We start from the raw sequence: 25,920 nt of genomic DNA, 5'->3' as shown, positions 1-25,920 counted from the left end.
GTCATTTTTTCAGTCACTTCCAACTCTTCATGACCCCATCTGAGGTTTTCATAGCAAAGATACTGTAGTTTGTCATTTTTTTTTCCTCTAGCTCATTTTATAGGCGAGAAAACTGAGGAAAACAAGGTTAAGTGATTTGCCCAGGCTCACAGAGCTAGTAGGTGTCTGAGGCCAGATTTGAACTCTTCCTGACTCCAGGCAGGCTGCTTTATTCTGTGTACCATCAGCTTCACAGAAAAACAGACTTTCAGAGTTGTAAGACTATCAGAAGTCAGCTAGTTCAGGAACCATTTCTGCAATAGCCCCAATAAGTGATCATGAAAAGGAGTTGTGCTGTAGCAGACTGATCCAGAAGACCTAGATTCAAACCTTGCCTCTGATGCTTCCTATCTGTATGGTTTTGTGCCAGGCTTCAGTTTATCAAATGAAAGGTTTGGGATTACATGGCTTCTAAGGACCCTTCTAGCTCAAGCTCTATGATCTTGTGAATCCCAAGGGAATCCATCCTACTTTTGTTTAATTTTAACTAAATTTTATTACTCCTTTTTTCTCACCTTGAATCTGATAGTGTGTTTATTTTGGGGGTCTTTTTTCCCCTATTTATTATTATTTACTTAGTTTTTACTTTAAAACATTTTTTGAGTTCCAAATTCTTTCCCTCCTTTCCACGCCTCTCCCATATTAGCCATGTCACAAAAAAGCCAAGAAAAATAAAGAACGTAAGAAAATTATATTTCAATTTTCACTCAGAGTTCATCACTTCTCTCTCTGGAAGCAGATAGCACTTATCATCATGAGTCCGCTGGAATTGTCTTAGATCACTGTATCAATCACAGAAGCTAAGTCTTTCACAGTTGATCATCAGTACAATATGGCTATTAGTGTGTACAATGATCTCCCGGTTTTGCTTATTTCACTTTGCATAAGTTCATATATTGATATGAATATTATTATGTAATGTTAATGATATAATATTATCATTCATGTTATGCGAATATATGAATATTCATATATCAATCATATATATTCATGACTTTCTGAAACCATCCTCTTTATTTCTCATAACACAGTAGTACTCCATTACAATTATATGCTACAACTTGTTCAGCCATTCCTCAATTGATAGGTCTGCACTTCTAATTCTTTGTCACCAAAAAAAGTGCTGCTATATTTTTGTACGTATTTTTACCTTTTACTTTCATCTCTTTGGAGTATAGACCTAATAGTGGTGTTTCTGGGTGAAAGGGCATGCAGTTTTATAGCCCTTTGGGCAAAATTCCAAATTGCTCTATTGAATAGTTGGACCAGTTCAGGACTATACCAACAATTCATTAGGGTAACCATTTTCCCTCATCCTCTGTAGTATTTGTCATTTCTGATAGGTGTGAGGTGGTACACCTCAGATTTGTTTTACTTTGCATTTCACTAATAAAAATATTGATTTAGAGAATTTTTTTTCATATGACTATAGATAACTTTGATTTCTTCTTTTGAAAACTGTTTATATCCTTTGACCATTTATCAATTGGGGAATGCCTCTTATTTTTGTAAATTTGACTCCAATCCCTATATGCTTAAGAAAAAGAGGCATAGGGGCAGCTAGGTGGTGCAGTAAATAGAGCACTGGCGCTGGAGTTAGGACCTCAGTTCAAATCCAGCCTCAGACATTTAAAACTTACTAGCCATGTGACCTTGGGCAAGTCACTTAACCCCAATTGCCCTGCATTCTTCCCTCCAAAATGCAAAACGAAAGAAAGGAAGAATGGAAGGAAGGAAGGAAGGAAGGAAGGAAGGAAGGAAGGAAGGAAGGAAGGAAGGAAGGAAGGAAGGAAGAAGCATTTCTTAGAGAAACTTGCTAACTATTTGCTAGTTACTTTTATTTTAAGGGTGAGTTCATCCCATTCACTTTTTTTTTGGAGGGGGGAAGGCAGGGCGATTGGGTTTAAGTGACTTGCCAAAGGTCACATGGCTAGTTTTTTGTGTTAAGTGTCTGAGACCAGATTTGAACTCAGGTGCTCCTGACTCCAGGGCAGGTGCTCTATTCACTGTGCCACCTGCCCCCCCCATTCACATTTACAGTTATAATTAATAACTTTATTTTCCTTCATCCTATTTTTTCTGTTTACTCTTCCCTCTCTCTTTTTATCCTGTCCCTCCTCAAAAGTCTGTTTTGTTTCTGACATTTCCTCCCTTAATCTGCCCTACTTTTGATCAACACTTCCCCTTTCTCTTATCCCCTTCCACTATTTCCCTGTCAGGAAAGATATATTTCAATACCAAACTGAGTGTGTGTGTGTGTGTGTGTGTGTGTGTGTGTGTGTGTGTATTTTATATACATATACTTCCGCCTTTTAACCAGTTCTGATGAGAATGAGGTTCAAGTGTTACCTCCCACACACTCCTTCATTTTACCCTTCATTGTAAAAGCTCTTCCTTGCATGCCCCTTTTATGTGAGTTGATTTTCCTCATTCTACCTCTCCCTTTCCCCTTCTCCCAGAGCATTCCCTCTTTCTCATCCCCTTCATTTTTTTTAGATCATCCAAACATAATTGACTTAGACCTATGCTCTCTTATATGTAGAATCTTTCTAACTGCCCAAATAATGATAAAATTCTTAGGAATTACATGTATAATCTTTCCACATAGGAATATAAACAGTTTAACTTGATTGAGTCTCTTTTGATTTCTCTTTCAGGTTTATCTTTTTATGCTTCTGTTGAGTCTTGTATTTAAATGTAAAATTTTCTATTCAGTTCTGGTCTTTTTATCAGGAATACTGTTTTCACTATTTCATTAAATATTCATTTTTCTCCCTGAAGGATTATACTCTGTTTTTCTGGGTAAGTTATTCTTGGTTGTAATCCTAGCTCTTTTGATTTCCTGAATGTCATATTCTAAGCACTCTGCTTCTTTAGCATGGAAATTGCTAAATCTTGTGTTCTCCTGACTGTGGCTCTATAGTATTTGAATTTTTTTTTTCTCGATGCTTCCAATATTTTCTCCTTGACCTGGGAGCTCTTGAATTTGGCTATAATACTCCTGAGAGTTTTTATTTTGAGATCTTTTTCAGGAGGTGACTGGTGGATTCCTTTCATTTCTATTTTACCCAATCTGATTTTAGGATATGAAAGCAGTTATCCTTGATAATTTCTTGGAATATGATGTATATGCTCTTTTTTAAAAAAAATCATGACTTCCAGATAGTCTAATAATTCTAAAATTATTTCTCCTCAATCTGTTTTCCAGGTTAGTGACTTTTATGATGAAATGTTTCACATTTCCTTCTATTTTTTTCATTCATTTGATTTTTAGCTTCTATTTACCCAATTCTAATTTTTTAAGGAATTATTTTCTTCAGTGAGCTTTTGTATCTCTTTTTCCATTTGACCAATTCTACTTTTTAAGGAGTTTTTCTTTTCAGTGGATTTTTGTGTCTCTTTTGCCATTAGGCTAATTCTGTTTTTAAGGTGCTATTTTCTTTTTTTGTGTCTCTTTTACCAACCTGTTGACTCTCTTTTTATAATTTTCTTGCATCCCTATCATTTCTTTTCCGAATTTTTCTTCTGAATTTTTCGAATTCCCTTTTGAGCGCTTCTAGGAATTCTTGTTTGACTTGTATCCAATTCATGTTTTTCTTTGCAGCTGTTTATAGCTGTACTGACATCATTGTCTTATTCTGAGTTTGTGTCTTGATCTTTTATTCATTCTGCCACTCCAGAATTTAATTTGAACCATTATTTTAAAGTTGTATGGAGGGGAATTTGGGAGAGTTTGGACCTTTACTCAGCCATCTTTGCTCCACCCCCTAGCCCTTCTAATTCTTTTTTCCTATTTTTCTTGCATCATTCCTGTTTCTTTTCCCAATTTTTCCTCTAGCACTAATGTCTTTCTTTTAAGTCTTCCAAGAATTCTTGTCAGGTCTGTGTTCAATTAGCACTTTTTTCTACGAGGCTTTGGATGTTCATGTTGTTGTCTCCTGAGTTTATCTTGATCTTCCTTGATATCATAGTAGATTTTTATGATCAAGTTCTTTTTTTTTTGTTTGCTTATTTTCCCAGCCTATTTCTTCACTTCGAACTTTATACTAAAGTTGGGCTCTGGGGGCAACTAGATGACACAGTGAATAGAGCAGCAGCCCTGGAGTCAGGACAACCTGAGTTCAAATCCAGCCTCAGACACTTGACACTAGCTGTGTGACCTTGGGCAAGTCACTTAACCCTAATTGTCTTGCCTCCCCCCCATCCCCCCCAAAAAAAGGTTGGGCTCTGTTCACCTGAGCATGGGAAGGCACTGTCTCTAGCTTCAGATTTTTTCATGTTGCTGTTTTCAGAGCTCATTCTGGGGATCTGGAGGTTTTTCCAAGGTGGTGTGATCTGGCAAAAGGTATGGTCACTGTTCTCATGATTTCATTCTGGGATTTACCCAGGAAAGTCCCTGTTCTTCTTCAGTCACAAGTAGTTGTCCTCCTCTTAGCCCTGGAACTTTGACCAGGTCCCCTGCTTTCCACAGCTACAAGTGTTAGTGTTCCTCTCTGCCTTGGAACTGCAACCCAGAACTGAGTGTGGGAAATAGAGTTGTCAATCAGTGCTACGTGCACACAATGCCAGCAAAGGTCCCCTGTCACCTCTTTCTAACCAACTGTCCTAGTCCCTTGTCATCTTTGGGCAGAGAGCTCCTGAAAATGCTGTTGCAGATGCCTTCAAGGACCGGTGCTTGTCCCTAGGCTCTGAGTTGGCTCCCATCCCAATGACACAGACATCTCCTGACCTCCTAAGCTGAAAAAATGTCTTACCCTGACTTTGGTTGGCTCTGCCACTCCAAAATTCTACTTGAGGCATTATTTCAAAGTTGTTTGGAGGGGAATGTTGAGAGAGTTTAGCTGGGTTGCTGCCTCTACTCTGACACCTTGGCTCTGCCCTCCAAACAGTTTTATTATTTCAATTAACAATCATCCACCTTCTCTCTCTCTCTCTCACCTCTCCCCAACCACCCTCCATCTCCACCATTAGAAATAGGAAAAGAAAAACAAAGCCCCTATGACAAACACACATAACTAAATAAAACCAATTTTTATACTGGCCATGTCAAGACAAGTGTGTTTCACTCTACATATCTACTTCATCACTTCTGTATAAGAAAGGTAGCATTCTAAATCATTGGTTCTCTAGAATCATACTTGATCATTACATTGATCAGAGTTCTTAAGTCTTTCAAAATTGTTCACTGTTACAGTGTTGCTGTTATACTTTAAATTATTCAGCTGGTTCTCACTTCCCTGTGCAACAGTTCAAAGTCAGGTTGAAATGCCTGTTCCTCAACCCTTTTTATTTGTTCTTGTTGTTTGTCCTTCATTCTCAAAGAAGACCACGACATCATGGAGATGATGCCATGACATGCAAGCAAACTGGACTTTAGTGAGAGATGGCTGTGCAAAGACACCAGCCTCACTTTCTCCTCTGGAGTCGTCTGAGTCCAGTGGCCAGATATATATCAGGACGACTGGAGAAAGACCCAGATGGAAGACCTTGGCCTTTTAAAGTTAAGTTGTTTTTGTTTTTTTTTTAGCAGGTCTCAGTCTGACTGAGGCAATGCCCATTCAGTGATTGCTAGGTAAAAAATTAGGCAAAGAATGGCTTCTTTAACCTAATCTAGGGAAAAAAAAACTGGGAGAGGAAGACCCTCAGGGTTTCTGGCCAAAACAGAAAGAATTCCTGTCAATCAGAGCCCAAACAATGACCAAGTGAGGTTTTGCTGGGGACCTAATGTTTGCCATTCAGTGACAGCCAGAGTGATAAGTTTCTGTACCCCCAATTATTTTTTGAGAAAAGTTTCTCACATTTATTACCTTTTTCTTCCCTAGAGAATAATTTTTCCACCTCTCTTTCCTTTCTTCTTTCAGGATTGCCAGAACATAGCAGAAGTCATTCCCAGGCCCTCTTGTCTTATTTGATTCCCTCTGTGACCCCTGCGGACAGTATGTTTATCAGGATATTCTTGAATCATCCCCCCCCCCCATCCACATTAGAAAGTAAACAATCAATCAATAGATAAACATTTATTAAGTTCCAATTTGGAGCCAGGCACTATGCTAAATACTAGGGAGCCAAAAAAAAGGCAAAAGACATTCCCTGCCCTCAAGGAGCTTACAATCTAATGGAAGAGATAACATGCAAACAAGCTTATGCAAAGCAAGGAAGAAGATTCTGGGAAGATGGTGGAATAGCTCAAAAAACTTTTGGCTCTCCAAATTTCCTCCACAATAAAAGACAGAACATTGCTTCAAAGGGAACCTAGAGCAGCACAAGAAAAGTTAAGGCAAAGCAGTTGTTCTCCTAAGATAACTTGAGAAAGACCCCCTTCCCATCTCTCCTAGGAAAGATCCATCCTCCAGGGGCAGAGGTTTGGTCTGAGTGAACTATGAACTCCTCCAGGACAACTCTGCCAAATCAATAAACAACAAGCCCTGGGGGCAGCTGAGATTGGGAGGCAGCGTCAGCCTTAGAAATTTTCATCTCACAGACCAAGTGGGGGTCTGAGGGCTGAGTAAGAAAAGACTGATGGACCTTCTGCTGTCGAGGGACACCGAGCACAGCTGTGCTGATCAGACATGACCTGGGTCAGGGTTGGGATACTGCTCTGGGGAATAAGGAGCTAGTACACTAGCTGTGAGTACAGTAGCAGGGAGGCGGGGACCCTGCTGGCTGTGGGCACTGGCAGAAGAGCAGTCAGTTCCAGGGCAGAGAGGACAACTGCAGTTTGCAACCACTGGAGGGACCACAGGGAGCAAGAGCATTTGAGGGACAGTGTGGCTGGGGGCCCTAACTATGTCTTAGGAGTGGAGAGGAGATCCAAGGTTGAGCCCTGGGACAGACCTCAGAAAATAATAGTATGAAGGACCTGAGGCTTGAGGCATCACTCCCCATACCTTGGAACTAGAACTTGATTACATTACTAGCTGTTAAAACAAAATAAAAATGAATAAGCAAAGGAGAAAGAACCCAACCACAGACAACTACTATGGGGATAGAGAAGATCTGTGTTCATATTCAGAGGAAGATGATGGACCTAAAAATGTCTCTCCTTTTTCAAAGAGAAATGTCAAATGGTCCCAAGCACAAAAAGAGTTCTTGGAAGAACTTAAAAAGAATTTTAAAAAGCAAGTAAGGGAGATAAAGGAAAATTAGAAAAAAAAAGAGCAATCTAAGAAAATCAAGAAAATTATGAAAAGAAAGCCAACCAACTTGAAATAGAGAATCAAAAACTAAAGGAGGAAAATAATTCCTTGAAAACTAGAATTGGGCAAAGGGAAGCTCAAAACATTCTAAGATACCAAGAAATAATAAAGCAAAATCAAAAGAATGAAAAAATAGAAGAGAATGTAAAACATCTATAATGGTAATGGGAATCTGAAGATCTTCCCTGCCTCTGATAGGCTTAAGTGAATTCTGAGAACCTTCCCTGATTTGAAAATGTACTCTTCTCCCTAATAGTCTGTATGTGGTCACATGGAGCCTGTGGCAGGAGGCTTGTTTTTCAGATATGCCCATACCTTGTTACTTTGTGATTGGGCAGTGGGTCCTGAGGTTGTGATGGTCTGTGACCCAGGAGAAGGCTATATATATACCCTGATGTGAGGTTTTGCTTTGGGGTTCACTTTGGGAAGAGTTGTGATTTGTCCAGATGAGACTCTGGGCAGCCTCCCCCTATCTCCACCAGCCCCCAACCCCCACTTTGAAAACCCAGATGTTGGTGCTTCCCTCTCTGGTAACTAACTAGGTATGGATATGGATGTAATGGTCAGACAGCTGGAAGCCCTGTCTGCTTGTCTGTTTCTCTGTCTGTATTTTTTTTTGTCTGCTTGTAACTTCTGTTTGTATTCTGTGAAGTTCAGAGTGCTGACTTTTTCCCCTGAACTAGGTAAATGATATATGTTTGATTAAAGTAAGATTGTTAACCCATTTTGAGTTGCTTTCCTTTAGAAAAGCAGATCTAAGAAATGTGCTAGCAGTCATCCTGGGTATGCTAAGGTGCTTGCTGCTACAACATCTCATCAGAAAAACAAGGAAAAATAATGTAATAATAGACTACTTGAAAATTATGATAAAAAAGAATCTTGATATAACATTACAAGAAACTATCAAGGAAAATTGTCCTGAAGTTCTAAAATAAGAAGGCAAAGAGAAATAGAAAAAAAATCCACCAATTACCACCTGAAAGAGATCCCAGGAGGAAAACTTACAGGAATATCATAGCCAAGTTTCAAAGCTCCCAGGTTAAGGAGAAAATACTGGAAGCAACAAGAAAAAGCTAATTTAAATATTATAGAACTATAGTAAGGACTACAGAAGACCTAGAAGCTACTACACTGAAGGACCTCAGTTCTTAGAATACTATTATTTCATACAGCAAGAGAGCACTGGGGTTAAGACCAAGGATAACTTACTCAGTAATGTTGAGTATAATCCTGAATGAAAAAAAAAAATGGATATTTAAGGAACTGAATGACTTTCAGGTATTTGTGACAAAAACAGTGGAACTTAATGGACCAATTATAAGAGACTCAATAAGGTCAAATTATTTTCTTCTTATATGTGAAAATATTATCAGTACTTTTATGACTGTCATCATTATTTGGATAGTTTGAAAGAAAGGCTTTGGCTTAGCTGAGTATGCTGGCAGATTCTAAAAGAATAAAAAAAAATATTTAAAAAACAAAACTGCAGGGAGAGATAAAAAAAGAGTAATTATACAAATAAAGCATAAAAGGGAAAAACTGATGCAGAAGAAGCTAGTGGGGGAAGGGCAGGTAGTGCTGGAACCTTACTCTCATTGGGAATGGGTTAAAGAGAGAACAGCATATATATCCAGAGGGATATAAAAGTCTTCTAAATTTAGCAAGAAATTAGAGGGCAGGCAAGGGGATAGAGTGGGAAGAGAGGATAAAGGAGAGACTCTTGGAGAGGTGAGTAGGAAGACAAGGAAGTGGGTAGAAGCCCTAAGAGGAGGATAATGAGGAGAAATCAAAAAGAGGTAAATACACAGCAAGTAATTATAACTTAGAATGTGAATGACATGAATTTATACATAAAATGGAAACTGATAGCAGATTAAAATTTTGAATTCAACAATGTTGCTTTCAGGAAATGCTATAAAAATAAGAGATACACACAAAAATAAAATAAAGGTCAGAAGTAGAGTTTATCATGTAAAAAAAAAGCAGGGGTAATAATCATTATATGAGACATCTTTCTTTTCTCTCAATAAAGGATATCACACCCAAACCAGCATGCTCTGCCCAAAGGGAATGTAAATTTTAATCTCTCAAACTTTTTTTGTTTTTGTTTCTTCTTTAAAAGACCGGCCTTTAACCCCAAATCACTCAGGTCACAGATCTTAATTTGGGCCCAAATTAGCTCCAATTAACATAAATAACAATTGTTTCTGTTCTGGCCGGAAACCCTGAGCGTCTTCCCTTCCCAGATCTTTTTTTTAAGAGATCATTCTCAACTTCATTTTTTATTAAGTCTTAATCACTACCTCAGTCCAACTTGAGACCTGCTAAAGACCTGAGCTAGAAAAGGCCAAGGTCCCCCACTGTATCCAGGGCCATCTCCAGTTGTCCTGGTTCATATCTGGACGCACATATCTCTGGAGGAGACAGTGAGGTTGGTGACTTTGCACAGCCCTCTGTCACTTAAATCCAATTCACTTTATGTCATGGCATCACCTCCCTGATGTCGTGGTCCTCTTTGAGAATGTAGGACACACAACTCTCCAGATGGATCAGTAAAAAAGTAGATACTCTCCCCATCCAAAGTCAGTCCCTCCACGGACTTCCATGGACAATACCTTACAGTTGTCATCTGTGTTCCCATTTTGCAATCTCCAGTGCTATGTTAAACCCATACTTTTTACAAATCACATTTGGGAGGTGTTTTGTTTGGGATTCAGCTCCATTGTGGTTGAGAGAACTTAAAATGCTTTCTCTCAAAGGGCCATCTCCCTATACAGCTTTGATTTCTATGTCTTAGACTATATTATAAATCATTGATTCACTCTTTCTGCCGCTTGCTAACTACCGTCTCCCTAGTGGAAGCTTTCTCCTTTAAAATTCCCCCAAGAGGCAAAGAAGACTCCTTAATTTGAGAGAAATACAGAAAGACTCAAAACCAATATTGCAAATATCATTCTTGTTTCCCCCTTCTCTCAGGTTCTCTACTTTCCAGTGGAAGAGGAAAGATTAAAAAAAAAACTTCAGCTCTACAATCCCTAGGAAGCATCTCATGGTAGTTGTGGGTGGGGAGTACATTCTTTTCTTTATGAACAACAAAAGGGTTACTGTGTATGGCAACCAAAGAAAAAAAAATGCAAATTAGACTCTGGGTGTGATTGACTCCCTAGGCTGCAGCCTAAAGTGCTAACTTGGCTTTTTCTCTTGGGGCCCAATCTCTTGCTTTCTATTGTGCACACCTAGGTAATAAATGTCATGTTGCCAGTGGAAGGGCATTGAAGCAAAGCCTGTAGTCACCCCTAAGTCTATATAGCTCATTTCTCTGGGTGAGGCAAAAAAGTAGGGCATTGTTTCTAGAATACCCACTGTTAAGATAGCAGCTCCCATTAGACATTGGCAACCTGAGAGGGGGAAAGTATCTTACACAGAGTTACAGAATCTTAGAAGTGGAAGGGACCTTCCTTAGAGATTACCTGGTTCAACCTGTACCTGAACAGAAGGTCCTTCTATAAAAACCTGCAGTGATGGGAAATCTACTTTCTCATGGAAAGCTGTCTAAATATAACTTCCATGCATGGGTTTTTGTAACATCCTCTAGTACAAAATAGAATATCTCTATGCCCTTTTCCACATAAGTGGAGATAAACAATCAAGCTGTGATTCCATTGGTATAGGGAACTCCCAGGTGAGGAAATTTTATCTACCAATGTAGATCAGCACTTTTTCTGCAACTGATAGTCTTAAAAAGTTGCTTAGAGCAGCGGTATCAAACTCAAATAGAAAGGGTTCCACTAAACAATACAAAAAGATCCCTTTAGGTAGCGTATTGATTTAGAAAACCATACATTAACATTATCTACGTTTTATTATATTTTTATTTTATTTTGTTAAATATTTTTCAATTATATTTATTTGCTGAGTCAGTCAACTAACTAAGAAGCAAACGTGAGGAGGTGGTGAATTTCAGGAATGGAGTAAAGTCAGTGCAAAGACACTAACTGGCTCACTCTAAGTTTACATTCAGCTAAAATTCGTGCATTTTAAAGTGAGAAAGTTAACTCCTATTTGCACCAGCAGGCTGGTGCCAGATGCCACTACTTGTCTCCTCTGGGTTGTAGGGGGAACACTAAGATGTTGCTAAGAATCCCCCCCCCCCACACACACACAGATATGCTTACCCTATTCATTATTGATTGATATCAATGTTATTCAGAATTACTCAACTTTTACATATGAGTACAAAAACATATCCTGCAAATTTGGGGCATACTCTCCAGCAAATTCATACAGGTCCCAGGGGAAAGTGGATTCAAGCTTAGACAGCACACTGGCAAGAGAGGCTCTTTTCCTCCCAGCCTAAGCAACTTTCTCTCAGGGACTTGGTTTGAACTTGTTTCCAAATGTACAAATGAAGAGATAAAAGAAGACATCCCCAACTTATCCCTTTGTGGAGGTGGGAGGTCCACAGGTGTTACACATTGCACATGTTTTCAGACTTTTTTTCAATATATCAATATATAGGTAGTTTACCAATATTTTTGCAATATATCAATCAGTTGACTTATTTTTTCCTTTCTAGAAAATACTATTTGTCATACAAGATGACTCTGAGAAAGGGTCAGGAAGGGATACATGGTATAGTATAGTGATGTAAGAAACAGAAAATATCTATAAAATTTATTAAAACAACAGTTAACTAACTACCTGTGTGACCATTAGTGGTTTTACCTCCAAATGAGGTAGTTAGAGTAGATGACCTCTCAGGTCCCTTCCAGCTCTAGATCATTCAGTGAAGTTACTACATTGTTTCAGGACAGTACAGTTTTCTTGTGTAGGTCATGCTGTCTGTAGACCCCTCAGGGAGGAATTTGGAACTCCTAGTGGCCATATACTTAGAACCAAGAATCTACATCAACAACTTGAGTAATGAAGTCTCAGGGAGAATTTTCAATATCTCTTAAGGAAAAGAACTAAATTAAGGTTAAAGCTAGCCCAAATTACATGGCTGGAATCTAGAAAATACTGCTTTTGTCACAGGTAGGGTAGTAAAAGTCTGGAGTAGGAAGTACTAACTGGTGAGAAGAGGCCTGAATAGAATGCCACATTGTGGTGGGGGTTGTGGGAGTGGGGTATGGATGGAAGTGAAACCAGGAAACTTAGCTAACAGAGACAGAAGAGCTTCTCTTTCCTCTTCATACCAGTTATATCTTTTCCTATTTCTTCTTCTGACCTCCTGTCTCTCAGTTACAAAATATAGTAAGGGAATATACAAATACTGTGGAAGATTAAGAATAATGGACAGTTAAGTTTAAAAAAAATACAAACCCACAAATGGGAATACTAGTTATCCTTGACTTGAAAAGGTTTATTTTAAAAGTATGATTTTTAAAAAGAAAAAGAATACTCAACCCTGTGAAACAGTCACTATAGCATAGTTAACATACTCCAAAGAATGGAGATAGTCATGGATATTGTATCACATATCCCATTATCTCCCTTCTCTCACCCCTATGAGGGAAGGGATCAGAGAGGTCACAATGTAAGAGTAGAATTTGTAAGAAAGGGCAAAGAGAGTATGAGAGTAGGAGGAGAAGGGATGGGTCTAGCAAGTATTTTAAATGGTGCTATAGTATATGTCTCTGGCAAATTAATATGTTGAAAATAAGAAATATAGTAATTTTTCCTTAAATTAGAGCTAAAGAGAGAAGATAAAAACAGAGTAGCTAAGTGGCACAATGGACAGAGCATTGGACCAGGAGTCAGTAAAACCTGAGTTTAAATTCAGCCTTTGCTATTTTAGCTGTGTGACCCTGGGCAAATCACTTAATCTCTGTCTACTTCATTTTCTTCAATTGCAAAATGGGATTAATAATAGCACCTACTTCCCAAGGTTGTGGAGAAGATAAAATGAGGTAATATTTGTAAAGTGCTTTATAACCTATATAAAGTGCTACACAAGGGTTAGCTATTATTATGAATAGATTAAGGGAAATGTGGCCAATTGAACACAGGCATCAAAGTCAAATTTCTCTGGCTTTCCCACCTGTTAATTGATAAAATACCTTCTATATTTTGTGAGCCCAGTCAATAATAAATAACAACAGATGAGAGAACAATGATGAAAGACATTCAGCAAAAGTAAATAGAGAAATTATTTTGATGAATAGACACCCCTTTGAGATGTTCCTGTGATGGGGAGCCATATGCTGAAAATAACAGCATTTCACTTCCTAATTCTTTCAGATGCAAAGTGAGTTAACAAGTCCTAAAGCTGCTCGGCTGAAGTAGTATTTACCAGCCTGCTGACTCTGCAGGGGGCCCAGGCCAACAGAAAATACAGATAGAGGCCAAAGAGGTGATAGTAATAGAAGTAGATGACATTTATGTGGTGCCTTTAAACTTTACATTCTCTCATTTAATCTTCACAATAAACTAACAAGGTAGATAATATACTCGGTATGTTTCATAATTCCCATTTTACTGATGAGAAAACCGAAATTGAGAGGTGACCCAGTATCAGAATCAGAACTTTAACCCTGGTCTTCTCATTCTTGAAAATTATTATTATTATTATTTTTATTTTTTGCAATGGGGAGGGCAGGGCAAGTGGGGTTACATGGTCATATGGCTAGTAAGTGTTAAGTGTCTGAGGCCAAATTTGAACTCAGGTCCTCCTGACTTCAGGGCCGGTGCTCTATTCACTGTGCCACCCAGCCACCCCAAGTCCTCTCATTCTAAGACCAATGTTATTTTCCCTACTCTAAACCCCTGTCATCCTAGAGTATTTTGGTTTGTGCTTGGCTCAACCTCTGAGGTCAAGCTTCTCTTGTTAATTGGGATATCCATCACATGCTTCCAGGGGCTAAGCAGTACTGCCTAGGACAAAGATAAAGGCAAAAGCAAAAGCAAGAGACCGTTTTCCCATTTCAAATAAACCAGCAAAGGCAGAAATAGACAACTCTGCCTTTGATATGACTTGAAAAAACATATAAGAGTATGGAGGGAGTGGGAGATTTTCAGGGAGAAAGGTTAGCCAGTTAACTCTTTCCCCAAAAATAGTAGGTTCTTAAACTTTGTCCTTTCCCCCTCAATCCTTTGTCCCTCTCCCCTCACTGACAGGTTCTCAGGTTTGGAAGGAACCTCAGAAGTCATACAACCCATGCTTATCCCTAAAGGTCATCAACTCTATCCTCTCCTCAACATTCCCAACACAGGGTCATCTAACCTGTACTTGAAAACCTCCAGTGAGGGGAAAGTCAACATGGTATCTGATACTATGTTACCATTGAAAGAGCTCTTTCTACTGCTAGAAGACTTGAGTTCAAATTCAGCTACTGCAAATCACTTAACCTTCCTGAGATTCAGTTTTCTCATCTGTAAAATGTGGGGCTTGGATCAGACGGCTTCTGGGGTCCTTTCCAACTCTGTAGCCATGATCTCACAATCTCCCAAAGTAGCCTATTCCATTTCTGGACAGCTGTTTTCTTTTCAATTGAAATGAAATGTCTCTCTGTAAAGTATCATCATAGAGCTGGATGGGTTCTAAGAGGTCATCTAGTTCAACTACCTCATTTTGCAGATTGACCTCAAGGAAGTGAAGTCCCCTGAAGTCACACAAGGAGTTGGTTAAGTGGAATAAATAATATTCAAACATCCTGCCCTCAGTCTTCAAGTACAACAAGCTTTTCACAGAACCATACTAACCACACCTTTGGCTCCTAGGTCCTGCCTTTTGAGGCCAACCAGAAGTCTACTTGCCCTTTCATATGGCACCCGTTAACCTACACTTATATGGTTTTCCACTCATTATCAGGCTTTGATGCCTGTCTTCAATTTGTCACATCCCCCTTAATCTATTATCAATAATAGCTAGCATTTATATAGCACTTTATGGTTTGCAAAGCATTTTATAAAGTGTGGGAAAGCTATCTTGTCCCAGGTAAAAGAGAAAATTGAGTAGTTGACTAAAACGATAACCGAGGGATAGGCCAACAACCCTTCTCCGGGGTTCTCAACAAATTAAATAAAACCCGAAGCAAATGACCAAGAATGAGAACACCTCCCTTCCTCCCCCTGCCCCCTTGGGCTCTTGAACAGGAGGGGGCCTTGCTCCTGTTGCCCCTGATGCTGCCGTGTCCCTCATCTCCCACCCCCTTGGCCAGCAAACAGAGTGATGGAGAGGGGAAGGACGGTTGGTTTCCCGGTGTCTGCTTTGGGTTCTTGAACAGAAGGGGCCCCGTGCTGCTGCTGCTGCTGCCGCCGCCCCCTTCCTCCCTCGCTTGGCCAGCAAACAGTGATGGAGTGGGGAAGGAGGGTTGCTTTCTTGGTGGCCGCTCTGGGCTTGGAGCAGGAGAGGGACGTGCCGCTGCCCCCACTGCTGCGGCTGCGGTTAAGTTGCCAATCGCTGACAAAGGCAGCCTTAATGAATCACTCAGGCAGCGCCGCGATCATGTGGTGCCGGGGCCGGCGGACCCAGGGCAGCCAAAGAGGAAGTGCAAGCTTGTTTTCTTTCAGTTTCTGCGCTCCTAGCCCAGCAAGATGAAAGGGGGCGGCGGCCGGAGCAGCAGCAGCAGCAGCAGCAGCAGCGGCGGCGGCGATCGGAGCAGCAGCAGCGCCAGCAGCAGCAGCAGGGCCAGCAGCGCCTGCAGCCTCCGCGGACGCAGCCCGAGGACTCCATGAAGTCCGAGCGGCGTCTGCAGCCCAGTCCCGCCGAGCCCTCGGTTTTCTGATGGAGGTCCCTCAATGGGACCCACTGAGAAATGACTCCCTGCCACCCACCCTCACCCCAGCCGTGCCCCCCTACGTGAAGCTCGGCCTCACCATCGTCTACACCATCTTCTATTCGCTCCTTTTCGTGTTCATCTACGTCCAGCTCTGGCTGGTCTTGCACTACGGGCACAAACGGTTCAGCTACCAGACTGTCTTCCTCTTCCTCTGCCTCTTTTGGGCCTCCCTGCGAACCATCCTCTTCTCCTTCTACTTCAAAGACTTCGTCGCGGCCAACTCGCTGAGCCCCTTCGTCTTCTGGCTGCTCTATTGCTTTCCCGTGTGCCTCCAATTCTTCACCTTGACCTTGATGAACCTGTACTTCACGCAGGTGAGGCGTGGGGGGTGGGGGCCCGCAGCCCCCCAGGGGAGGGCGGCCAGGGAGAGAGGGGCTGGCTGCCTTGTCAGTCTTTTGGCATTATTCAGCCTCTGTAATGCGCTAGGCACCGTGCTAAGTGCTGGGTTACAAAGAAAGGTAAAAAAAAACCACGGAGCTTACAATCCACTGAGGGAGAAGACATGCAGACACCTACGTGCAAACAAGATACATACAGGATAAACCTGTCTGTCTGTCTGTCTGTGTCTGTCAGCCTGCACCTGTCCAGCTTCCCAGTACACCTCACCAGCCCAACCTCTCCTGTAAAACAGGAGCAAAGGGCATGAGAATTTCAATTTCAAGGTTCGGTTTCCAGTACAGAGGAATGAGAATGTGAAAAGAGATCCGAGAGTGTGAGCATTCTATAATTCCAACGGGAAACCCTTCTCACCAGGCCTCTCAACATTTTTCCTATCCTTACTCCCTCCAGTCCTCAAGAAACTGGGGTAAAGGTGTGGAGTAGAGGCCATCACATAATAGACTTTACAGGTATGAACAACGTTTTCCCCTTAACCATCATTCTGACAGTTTGGGCTGTTTCCCAGGACTAACCCCAGATTATGAGCTGAGATCATTCAGGAGCATTTAGGGGCATTACCCCTTTTGGGAGAAGAGCAGACTCAGGGGTCAAGATTGTAGCTTCCAGAAGGCTAGAATCTCTTCTTAAAAGTTAATATATTTTTATGTCCCCTATAAACTATTTTTGGTCTCTATTAAGTCTAGAATTCTTACATGAAGCCACTTTTGTTGGGGGAGGGAAGGAGGAGGATTGCTTCAATATCAGAACCTGAGTAAGTCCTGAGTAGGTGATTAGGAACTCTTCTCCTTGGGAGCATTTAAACACCTTTTAAAAACGGCATCTTAATGAATTGAGACCTACAGGCTCTTTCCCCAATGATTGCTCCACAACAGTCCATAGCAGTAAACATTCATCTCCATACCTAATATGAGGTTAGGCTTGATGCCTGATTAAGGACCTGGCTTTCTCATCTTAGAGGCCCAGGGAAAGAACCATAAAACTTGGTTGAGAAACTTTTATAGGAGCACAGGACCAATTTTTATGAGGCATATTATTAATAGCCCAATTTAAGGACATAGTGGTTGGATCTGCCACTGCTTTGACATCAATATAGAATTAATAAAAGTCATTACAAAGCATTTTGCAGATGCCATATAAGTTACTACAGAAAGGTTTAAGAAAACTGACTCCATCATAACTGTGTTATTATTTCTTTTATCTAAACCAGACATTAAATTTCCATTGTCATTAAGACCTATTGACAATGATCATTTTCTTCTGATGAGGTTGTCAGAGGTTATGTTGTCTAGCAGGCTGAGCTTAGTCACATAAACAAATCCTTATTTCATTTGGGATCACTAACTTCTTGATAAACTCTGAATCTTTAATGTAAAAACTATAGTTGAAAATAGAACTTGTCATACATGCCCTTTTAACTGTCCTCACCCTCCATGTAGTGAAAACAATACTGTGAATATTTTCATGAAACATTTTTGTATGAAAATTATAGCATATTATTAATATCTTCTAGATATTAAAACCAGGATCAAAATGGAACTCTTCTCGATGCCTTTCACAGATCTGTTTGTTCATTCAGTCATTTAATTCATCCATTAATCAACCAACGAACATTTGTTGTCAAGGCCTATATTTAGTGTTAGGGATGCAAAAAAAAAAAATAGTCCTTGTTCTCAAGGTATTTACAGTTTTGGGGGGAGATATTTTTGATGTGTTATTTAATTTTAAATTCAATTTTGTTTTCAGCTCCAAATTCAGAAGTTTATCAGGAAAAACAGCATGTACAAATATAAGTCAATACAGAATGAAGACAAAGGAAATACAAGGAATTTTTATTTTTGGAGGCAGGCCTGGTTGGGAGGCTTCATCTAGGAGCTGGCACATAAGCTGAGCTTTTTAGGAAGCTAGGGATTCTGAGAAGTTTAAGAGAGAGTGCTGAGTGTGTGGGGGGAGACAGCCTATATAATGGCATGGAGATGGGAGCTAGAGAGTAGCAAGTAGGCTGGGTTGGCAGGACCAGATCATATGAAGGGGAATAAACACAGAAAAGTAAGCTAGGCCCAAATTGTGAAGGGTGAAACAAAGGAGTTTGTATTTGATTCTAGAAATAAAAGGGAGTCATTGGCACTCTTAGCAGTACCCATCAATTAGATTATTTTGGCTTCTCTAACACTTTCAGAAAATATTTATTGAGCATCTACTATGTGTAAACTACTGTGATAGCTACTAGAGAAGATTTTATTGTTCAGGTGTCCAAATCTACATGACCCCATGGACATTTTACATGGAGTTTCCTTGGAAAAGATATTGGAGTGATTTGCGATTTCTTTCTCTAGGGCATCCCCATTTTACAGATGATAAACAGAGGCAAATAGGGGTAAAGTGACTTGTGGAGGGTCACACAGCTAGTTAGTGTCTGATGCCAGATTTGAACTCAGATCTTCCTGACTCCAGGCCCCATGCTCTATCCACTGAGTCAACTAGTCATCCCTTACTGGAGAATATACAAAGACTATAATATACAAAAAAATAATAACTGATGTTGACATTGTACTTTCATTTTATAAAATACTTATATACATTATTTCATCTGAAGCTCACCATAAACCTCTGTACAGGAGCCACAAGAGTTACTATTCCCAGGCTCAGAGATGTTACCTAACTTGCCTATGGTCATACAGTTTGTAGAGACATGACTTGAACCCAGGTCTTCTTGATTCCAAATCCAGCACTCTATGTAGCACTGAGGCCCTCTTGGAGTTCAATCTAAGTTATATGATACATACAGAAGTAAAAATTATACACAAATGAATAAAAGGTGCAAACCTAGATAAGTTCCAAGGGTGATAGGAGGGTCCTTAATGTTGGGGAGGGGTCCCTCAGGATGGGCTTAGATTTAGAGCTGGAAGAGGTATTAAAGGATATTTGGTCCAACCCACTCATTTTATAGATGAGGAAACTGAGGCCCATAGAGGTTAAATAACTTGCCCAAGGTCACACAAGTAGTGATTGATAAAACTAAAGTTTGGACTAAGGCTATAGGATTATAGCTTTAGAGGCAGAGACTTAGAGGTAAACATATTTAAACCCCTCATTTTATGGATCAAGACTCCTTTCCCTTGGACCACATAGCCTCTCTTTCATATTAGAGATGGCATTTGAACTAGAGGACATGAGTGGGGGGAGGGAATTCCAGGTGTTGGAAACCTGAGCAAAGGCCAGAAGGAAGTGCAAGGGATCAAGTACAGATTTCTTTGTCAACATATGAGCTGTACATTGTCCATTCAAATACAATGCAGTCTATGCAAGTTTGCAAATTAGGGTGTAGTAATGACCAGGGTCTCTTCTAGCTCTAAAATTATATGTTTTTATCATAACAACTTTAAATGTTCTTAATATTATAGCCATTATAGACTTCAAGTGGGATTGCAAAATGAATTTAGGGAATATTGAGTTGGGTAGGTAGATGTTACTGCATGGAATGATTGATAGAGTGCTAACCTTTCTTATTCATTCGTTCAACAAATATACAGTGCTTACTATGTTTATACACTGTGAAAATTTAGGTACTAAGGAAGATGCTACAACTAGTGTGATTAGCACCATGAAGAGAATTGGGGCACCTAGATTCTAGGCCCTTCTCTGTCACTAACAACATTTGATCATCCTGACACTGGCCAAGTCACTTCAGTTCTCTAGGCCCTCAGTTTCCTTATCTATAAAATTAGCAGATTGGATTAGACCAGACGTTCTTTTTTTTTTTTTGAGGGGGAAAGGCAGGGCAATTGGGGTTAAGTGATTTGCCCAAGGTCACACAGCTAGTAAGTGTGTCAAGTGTCTGAGGCTGGATTTGAACTCAGATCCTCCTGACTCCAGGGCCAGTGTTCCATTCACTGTGCCATCTAGCTGTCCCCAGAACTTCTTAACCTTCCTTCCTTCCTTCCTTCCTTCCTTCCTTCCTTCCTTCCTTCCTTCCTTCCTTCCTTCCTTCCTTCCTTCCTTCCTTCCTTTTTCTTTCCTTCTTTCTTTCTTCCTTCCTTTCTTTCTTTCTTTCTTTTTCTTTCTTTCGGACCCCCTTGACTGTCTGGTGAAGTCTATGTACTCCTTTTGTGAATAATATTTTTAAATAATTTAAACAAATACTAAATTTCAATTAGAGAATAGTGAAAGTAAACATGCCATTGATTTTCCCCTCCAAATTTATGTGTCTCCTGAATGCTGTCAATGGACCCTGGGGCAAGGGAGGCAGTTCTGAGGATTCCATATCTAATGCATGATCTCCAAGGTCTCTTTCAACTCAACGGGCCTGTGACTCCTTTTAAAATTTTAATTGGTGTAACATTAAACATGTAGTTCTTCCAACCCCTGATTTTTAAGGGGTCAAAAACAGTGGAAAGGGACAGCTAGGTGTCGTAGTGAATAGAGCACCAGCCCTGGAGTCAGGAGGACCTGAGTTCAAATGTGACCTCAGACACTTAACACAAAAAAATAGCCCTGTGACCTTGGGCAAGTCACTTAACTCCAACTGCCCTCAAAAAAAAGCAAAAAAAAAAATAGTGGAAAAAAAAACCCAGGAAGCTATGGTTGCGTACTAATAATCATATGCAAGTAAACCTGAAACATGATGAGACAGAGCTTGCAGATTTTTGCTGCACCATCTGCTGGTTAATAAGTAAATACCTGGCAAAGGGAAGAGTGCACACCCATACTGTGCTTTCTTTGGCTGAAGATGTAGCTGGGCAACAGAACTCTAGCCTGAGAGGGAGGCATGGGGGGTCATGCTCTGGACTCCTGTTCTCCCAGGTCTGCAGAAAGCATTTTGTCCAGTAGCAAAGTACTTATCAGTCTAAAGCATTGAGTCCCTCCCTGATTAGAGGAGGCGGCATCTCTCACTTCTTACAGATCAAAGGCATTTCTTATGTTTTAAAGCAGCTAATTCAGATCGCTAGCCAGTTGTTTAGAGTTGCTTACAGGAACTAGGAAGAGGGTAGTTGTTGGTTGTGGGGGAGATTTTCTTTTGATCTGCTTAGCCCCAATCCAGGGTAGATTTTTGGGTCTCACATGAAAGGACCATCATGTTATATTTAGAATAAAATAGAATTTTCAGAGCTTGAAGTGATTGTAGAAATAATCTGGTCCTGATACATATATACAACACCTCACAGTTGAGGAAAGTAAGGCCCAGAGAAATTAATTGCCCAAGGTCATTCAGTCAGTCAGTAGCAGAGCTGAGACTGGTACTCATAACATTTATATAATGCTTTGAGATTTGTAAAGCTCTGTATGAATGTTATTTCATTTGATTCTCATAACAACTCTGTAAGGTAGATGCCCATTTTACAGATGGGAAAATAAGCAGATAGAGGCTGACTTGTTCAGGGTTACACAGCTAATAAGTATCTGAGTCTGGATTTGAATTCTGGTCTTCCTGAATCCAATCTTGAATGCCGCCTCATTAAAATATATATCCATATCTATAGATATATAGTATTTTAAGATTTACAGAGCACTTTACAAATATTTTCACAACAATTTTGAAAGATAGGTGCTATTATTTTCCCTATTTTACAGATGAGGAAATTGAGGTAGATAGCAGTTAAGTGATTTGTCCAGGATCACATGTGGTCTGAGAATAAATCTCTGGGTCTAGCACTCTATCCACTGTACCACTGATTGCCAATGATAGATAGCATTTATATTATTAGCACTCTTTGCAAAAGTTATCTCACTTTATCCTCACAACAACCCTGAGAGATTGGTGTTATTGTTATCCCCATTTTATAAATGAGGAAACTGAGGCTCAAAAAAATTAAGTGACTTGGGGGCGCCTAGGTGGTACAGTGAATAGAGCACTGGCCCTGGAGTCAGGAGGACCTGAGTTCAAATGTGGCCTCAGACACTTGACATACTTACTAGCTGTGTGACCTTAGGCAAATCACTTAACCCTAATTGCCTTGCCCTCTCCCCTTCAAAAAATAAAGCAAAAAAAAAAAAAATAACTGACTTGCCTGGGATCACACAGATAGTAAGTGCCTGAGGTTGGATTTGAATTCAGGTCTTCCTAACTTCTTATCCAGATGGCCATTCACTGTGCCATCCAGCTGCTGCAGTTCCTGATCTCCTGACTCTCAAGCTAATTAGTGTTCCTTTCCCCTACATTATACTTCTTTTGCTTTTACTATCCTGTTTTGTTTCCTACAGCTTTAAAGAGGTAAGAGGTGATACACATTACTACATGGAAAGAAAATACTGAGGAAATGAAATTAGGCATTAATTTATGGCCAAATGGTCATAATTTTCGTATTCATTCTTTCAGCAAGTACTTATTAGTTTGTGCCTTATCATATGCCCATCACATGGGAGTAAGGGGGAGATGAGGTCACATGGAGGAAGAAACTGCACCGGAGGTCAACAGATTTGGGTTCCAGTTCCTGACTATCTATGAGACCCTGGGCAAATTATTTAAACTCTCTGAGCCTCATCTGTGAAATGAGAAGTTTGGAGTAGATAACCTATAAAGTCTCTTCCAGTGCTAAAAATCAAATCCCATTCTAATTCTATGACCTGTTCCCTGGCCCCAAAAACTGCTTAGGGAGATAAGATTATAGTAAATGTTAACAAATAGTAGATGTTAAAAATAGTTGATGCTACAAGGGTTAGGAGAAGGGCAAACACTATTGAGGTTGGAGCAACCTCGTGGATCTAATATTCTATGACATTCATGTGCCATAGTTTATTTAGCTCTTATTCAAATGATTGGGCATTTACTCTGTTTTCATTTCTTTGCTACCACAAAAAGTATGCTGTGCTTTCTGTCTTTGACTTCTTTGGGGGTTTATGCCTAATAGTGGGGGTCTCTGGGTTAAAAAAATGTGAATTTTAGTTACTTTTTGGACTTAATTCTAAATTGTTTCTCAGATATTGGAACAGTGCTCCACCAGTCATATGATGATATGCCTATCCTCTTACAGCACCTTTATTTATTTTTTGGTCATCTTTTCTAATATTCTGATTGTAAAATAAAGCCTCAATTTACATTTATCTTTAATGATTCAGAGAAGTTTTTTGTATAGTAGCTAATAGTTTACAATTCTTTTGAGAACTGTTCATTTCATTTAATCACTTATCTGTTGACTAATGGATCTTGGACTTATTTATGGATTTATGATTACTCATGTGTCTTGGGTATAAGACCATTATCCTAGATTTTTGACACAAATATTTTTTCCTAGTTGAGAGTTTTACATTTTATGCTAGCTTGTTTAACTTTGTTTATGCAAAAGATTTTCAATTTCATGTGATCAAAACGATAAATTTTATTTTTTGTGAGCCCCTCTATCCCTTGTTTGGTTAGTCATAGTTGTGAAAGATACTTCTATCCATTTTCTTTGTTGTTATTGTTTTTTCCCCATGATTTGACCTTTTATGTTTAGGTGGTATTCTTTTAGAACTTGTTGTCGTTCAATATAAGGTGTTAGGTGATATTCTAAACCATCCTTTTACCAAATTGTTTTCCAGTTTTCACAGATATTAACAAATAGAAAAGTGTTTACCAAATAGTTTGTTTTGGGGTTTAACAAATACGAGGTTACTTAGTTCAGTTGTTTCTGGTTCTTACTTCATTGGTCTAGTTTTCTATTTGTTAACTTGTTCTCATAAGTTTTGATAATTACTGATTTACTGTAGAATTTAAAGCCTGAAAGTACTTTCCCTTCATTTCTTCTTATTTTATTTTCCATGACAGTCAGGTCTTTTTTCTGCACCAAGTAAATTTTATTATTTTTTTTAATCTAGTTCCATAAAATATTCCCTTAGTACTTTGAGTGACTTGCAATATATTTGCAAATTAATTTAGGTATATAATCATTTTTATTACATTGGTTTGACTCAGCAATGAATGATGAATAGCCTTCAAATTATGTCATTCTTTATTTCTTTAAAGATTTTTCTGTGATTGTAGTCATAGAAGTCTTGAGTGTGTCTTAATAGATTGACCCCCAGAAATTTTCTGGATTTTGTGGTTATTATGGGATGTTCCTTTCTATTATTTCTTCCTGGATTTTATTATTGCTTTGTATAAATGGAAACAATTTTTGTGGGTTCATTTGATATCCAGCTACTTAATTGAAACTATTGTCTCATTTAGTTTTTTTTTCATTATGATTCTCTGGGATTATGTGTATTTAAATATCAAATGACCAGTGAGTGCCCTGTGCATCCACATCAGATAGCTCTTCATTTTCTTTATCATTGGGAGAGATTTTGTTTGCGTCTTAAAATTTTCATTCTCAAGAGCTCCCTATTCAATTTGGTCTGACTTCAGGAGCATTTTCTATCACAGCCTAAACACAAATCTTTGCTAATACCTATCTTGTCCCAAACAGGCTATAGTGATGCTTTTATAACCACCATTTAAACTGCCTTAGACTAAAACTTCAGGCAACAGGCTATGCAGTCTCCATCATGGCTTCACCTCAGGTTTTGGCTATGTTCTGAGAATGACTCAGACTAGTATTTTTATCAAGTGGAGATTTTTTTTTTTTTTAGCATTCCTGAGGGGCCACCATTCCAGAAAGGACTCTGATGCAAACTGTAGTAGTCACTGGTATGTTTCTTCAATGGCTTCAAGAGAACCTTCTCCCCAACCCCTCAGACATAGTGAGTGTTTGTAAGACTGGATACAGCAAATATAAGTTGGGAATCAATGGAATGTGATCAGCTTTCCTAAAGTCCGACTTGCCTTCAGCGTCAGGCCAAGTATGACAAGTTCTTGCCTTTATAGGCAGTAATTTTTTAAAACAGTGGAAAGCTGAAAATTCTTAGTACAGAATGAGGAAGTACTGTGGCTAAATGTACTAAGAGTCAGGAGACTGAGTTAATTTGTTTTTGAATTTATTATCTATTCACAGTCACTTTTAACTGTTTATGCCCTTACGAGGTAATTCCAGTATTCTTACCTCTTTTTAACAGATGAGATTCCTGAAACAAGTCAAGGAAGGTTTAGTCACACAATAAGTCTATGTGATATACCTGGGGTTAGAACTTGATTCTACTCTGAAACTCAGTTCATTGTTTATCCAGAGGTATTAAATTCAGCCCATGGACTGACCTACAAAACTCAAAATCAGGGGTGGGGAACCAGCAGATGGGGCTACTGTGTCCCCATCTGTTGGTTCCCCATCCTAGCCCATGGTATTCAAAACTCGTGAGTGCTACCAAAATCAGATTAAAATTTAATTGGGACATGCTTGAAAAAATAACAAAATAAAAACAATACAACATAGATAATGTTAATTTGTGGTTTTATAAGTCAATATTCTGGCCAGCAGGAATCGAGGGATCTCTTCTCTTTGTTTGATACTTTTGGTTTAGATCACTCAGTCAAAATCTTTTCTCCAGATTCTAATTTCTGATTTAGTCTGTATCCAAACCACTTTTTAACATAGTGAGCCTCAATTTATACATCTATAAAAAAAGGGGTAATTCTGCCATCTTGCTCTTGGGAGGGT

At 39.4% G+C, this 25,920-nt stretch overlaps 1 protein-coding gene and 1 long non-coding RNA gene across 2 annotated transcripts in view; one reads left to right on the top strand and one right to left on the bottom strand.

The window, feature by feature from the left end:
* The window catches only part of LOC138143268 (uncharacterized), a 49,472-nt gene extending 33,286 nt beyond the window's left edge, over positions 1 to 16,186 (bottom strand). The window contains exon 1 of the long non-coding RNA XR_011163651.1: positions 16,053 to 16,186. This is a non-coding gene — a long non-coding RNA (uncharacterized lncRNA). The remainder of the gene's footprint in view (positions 1 to 16,052) is intronic.
* GPR137B (G protein-coupled receptor 137B) overlaps positions 15,692 to 25,920 on the top strand; it is a 98,588-nt gene continuing 88,359 nt past the window's right edge. The window contains exon 1 of the mRNA XM_069064500.1: positions 15,692 to 16,329. Coding sequence (XP_068920601.1) covers positions 15,961 to 16,329 — 369 coding nt within the window. The 5' untranslated portion in view covers positions 15,692 to 15,960. The remainder of the gene's footprint in view (positions 16,330 to 25,920) is intronic.

The sequence above is a fragment of the Petaurus breviceps genome, unplaced genomic scaffold (genome assembly GCF_028583685.1).
Source record: "Petaurus breviceps papuanus isolate PSGF00001 unplaced genomic scaffold, PetGlider_PUasm1.0 90633, whole genome shotgun sequence".
NCBI classification, from domain to species: Eukaryota; Metazoa; Chordata; class Mammalia; order Diprotodontia; family Petauridae; genus Petaurus; species Petaurus breviceps.
This window is presented reverse-complemented; position numbering and strand designations above follow the sequence as displayed.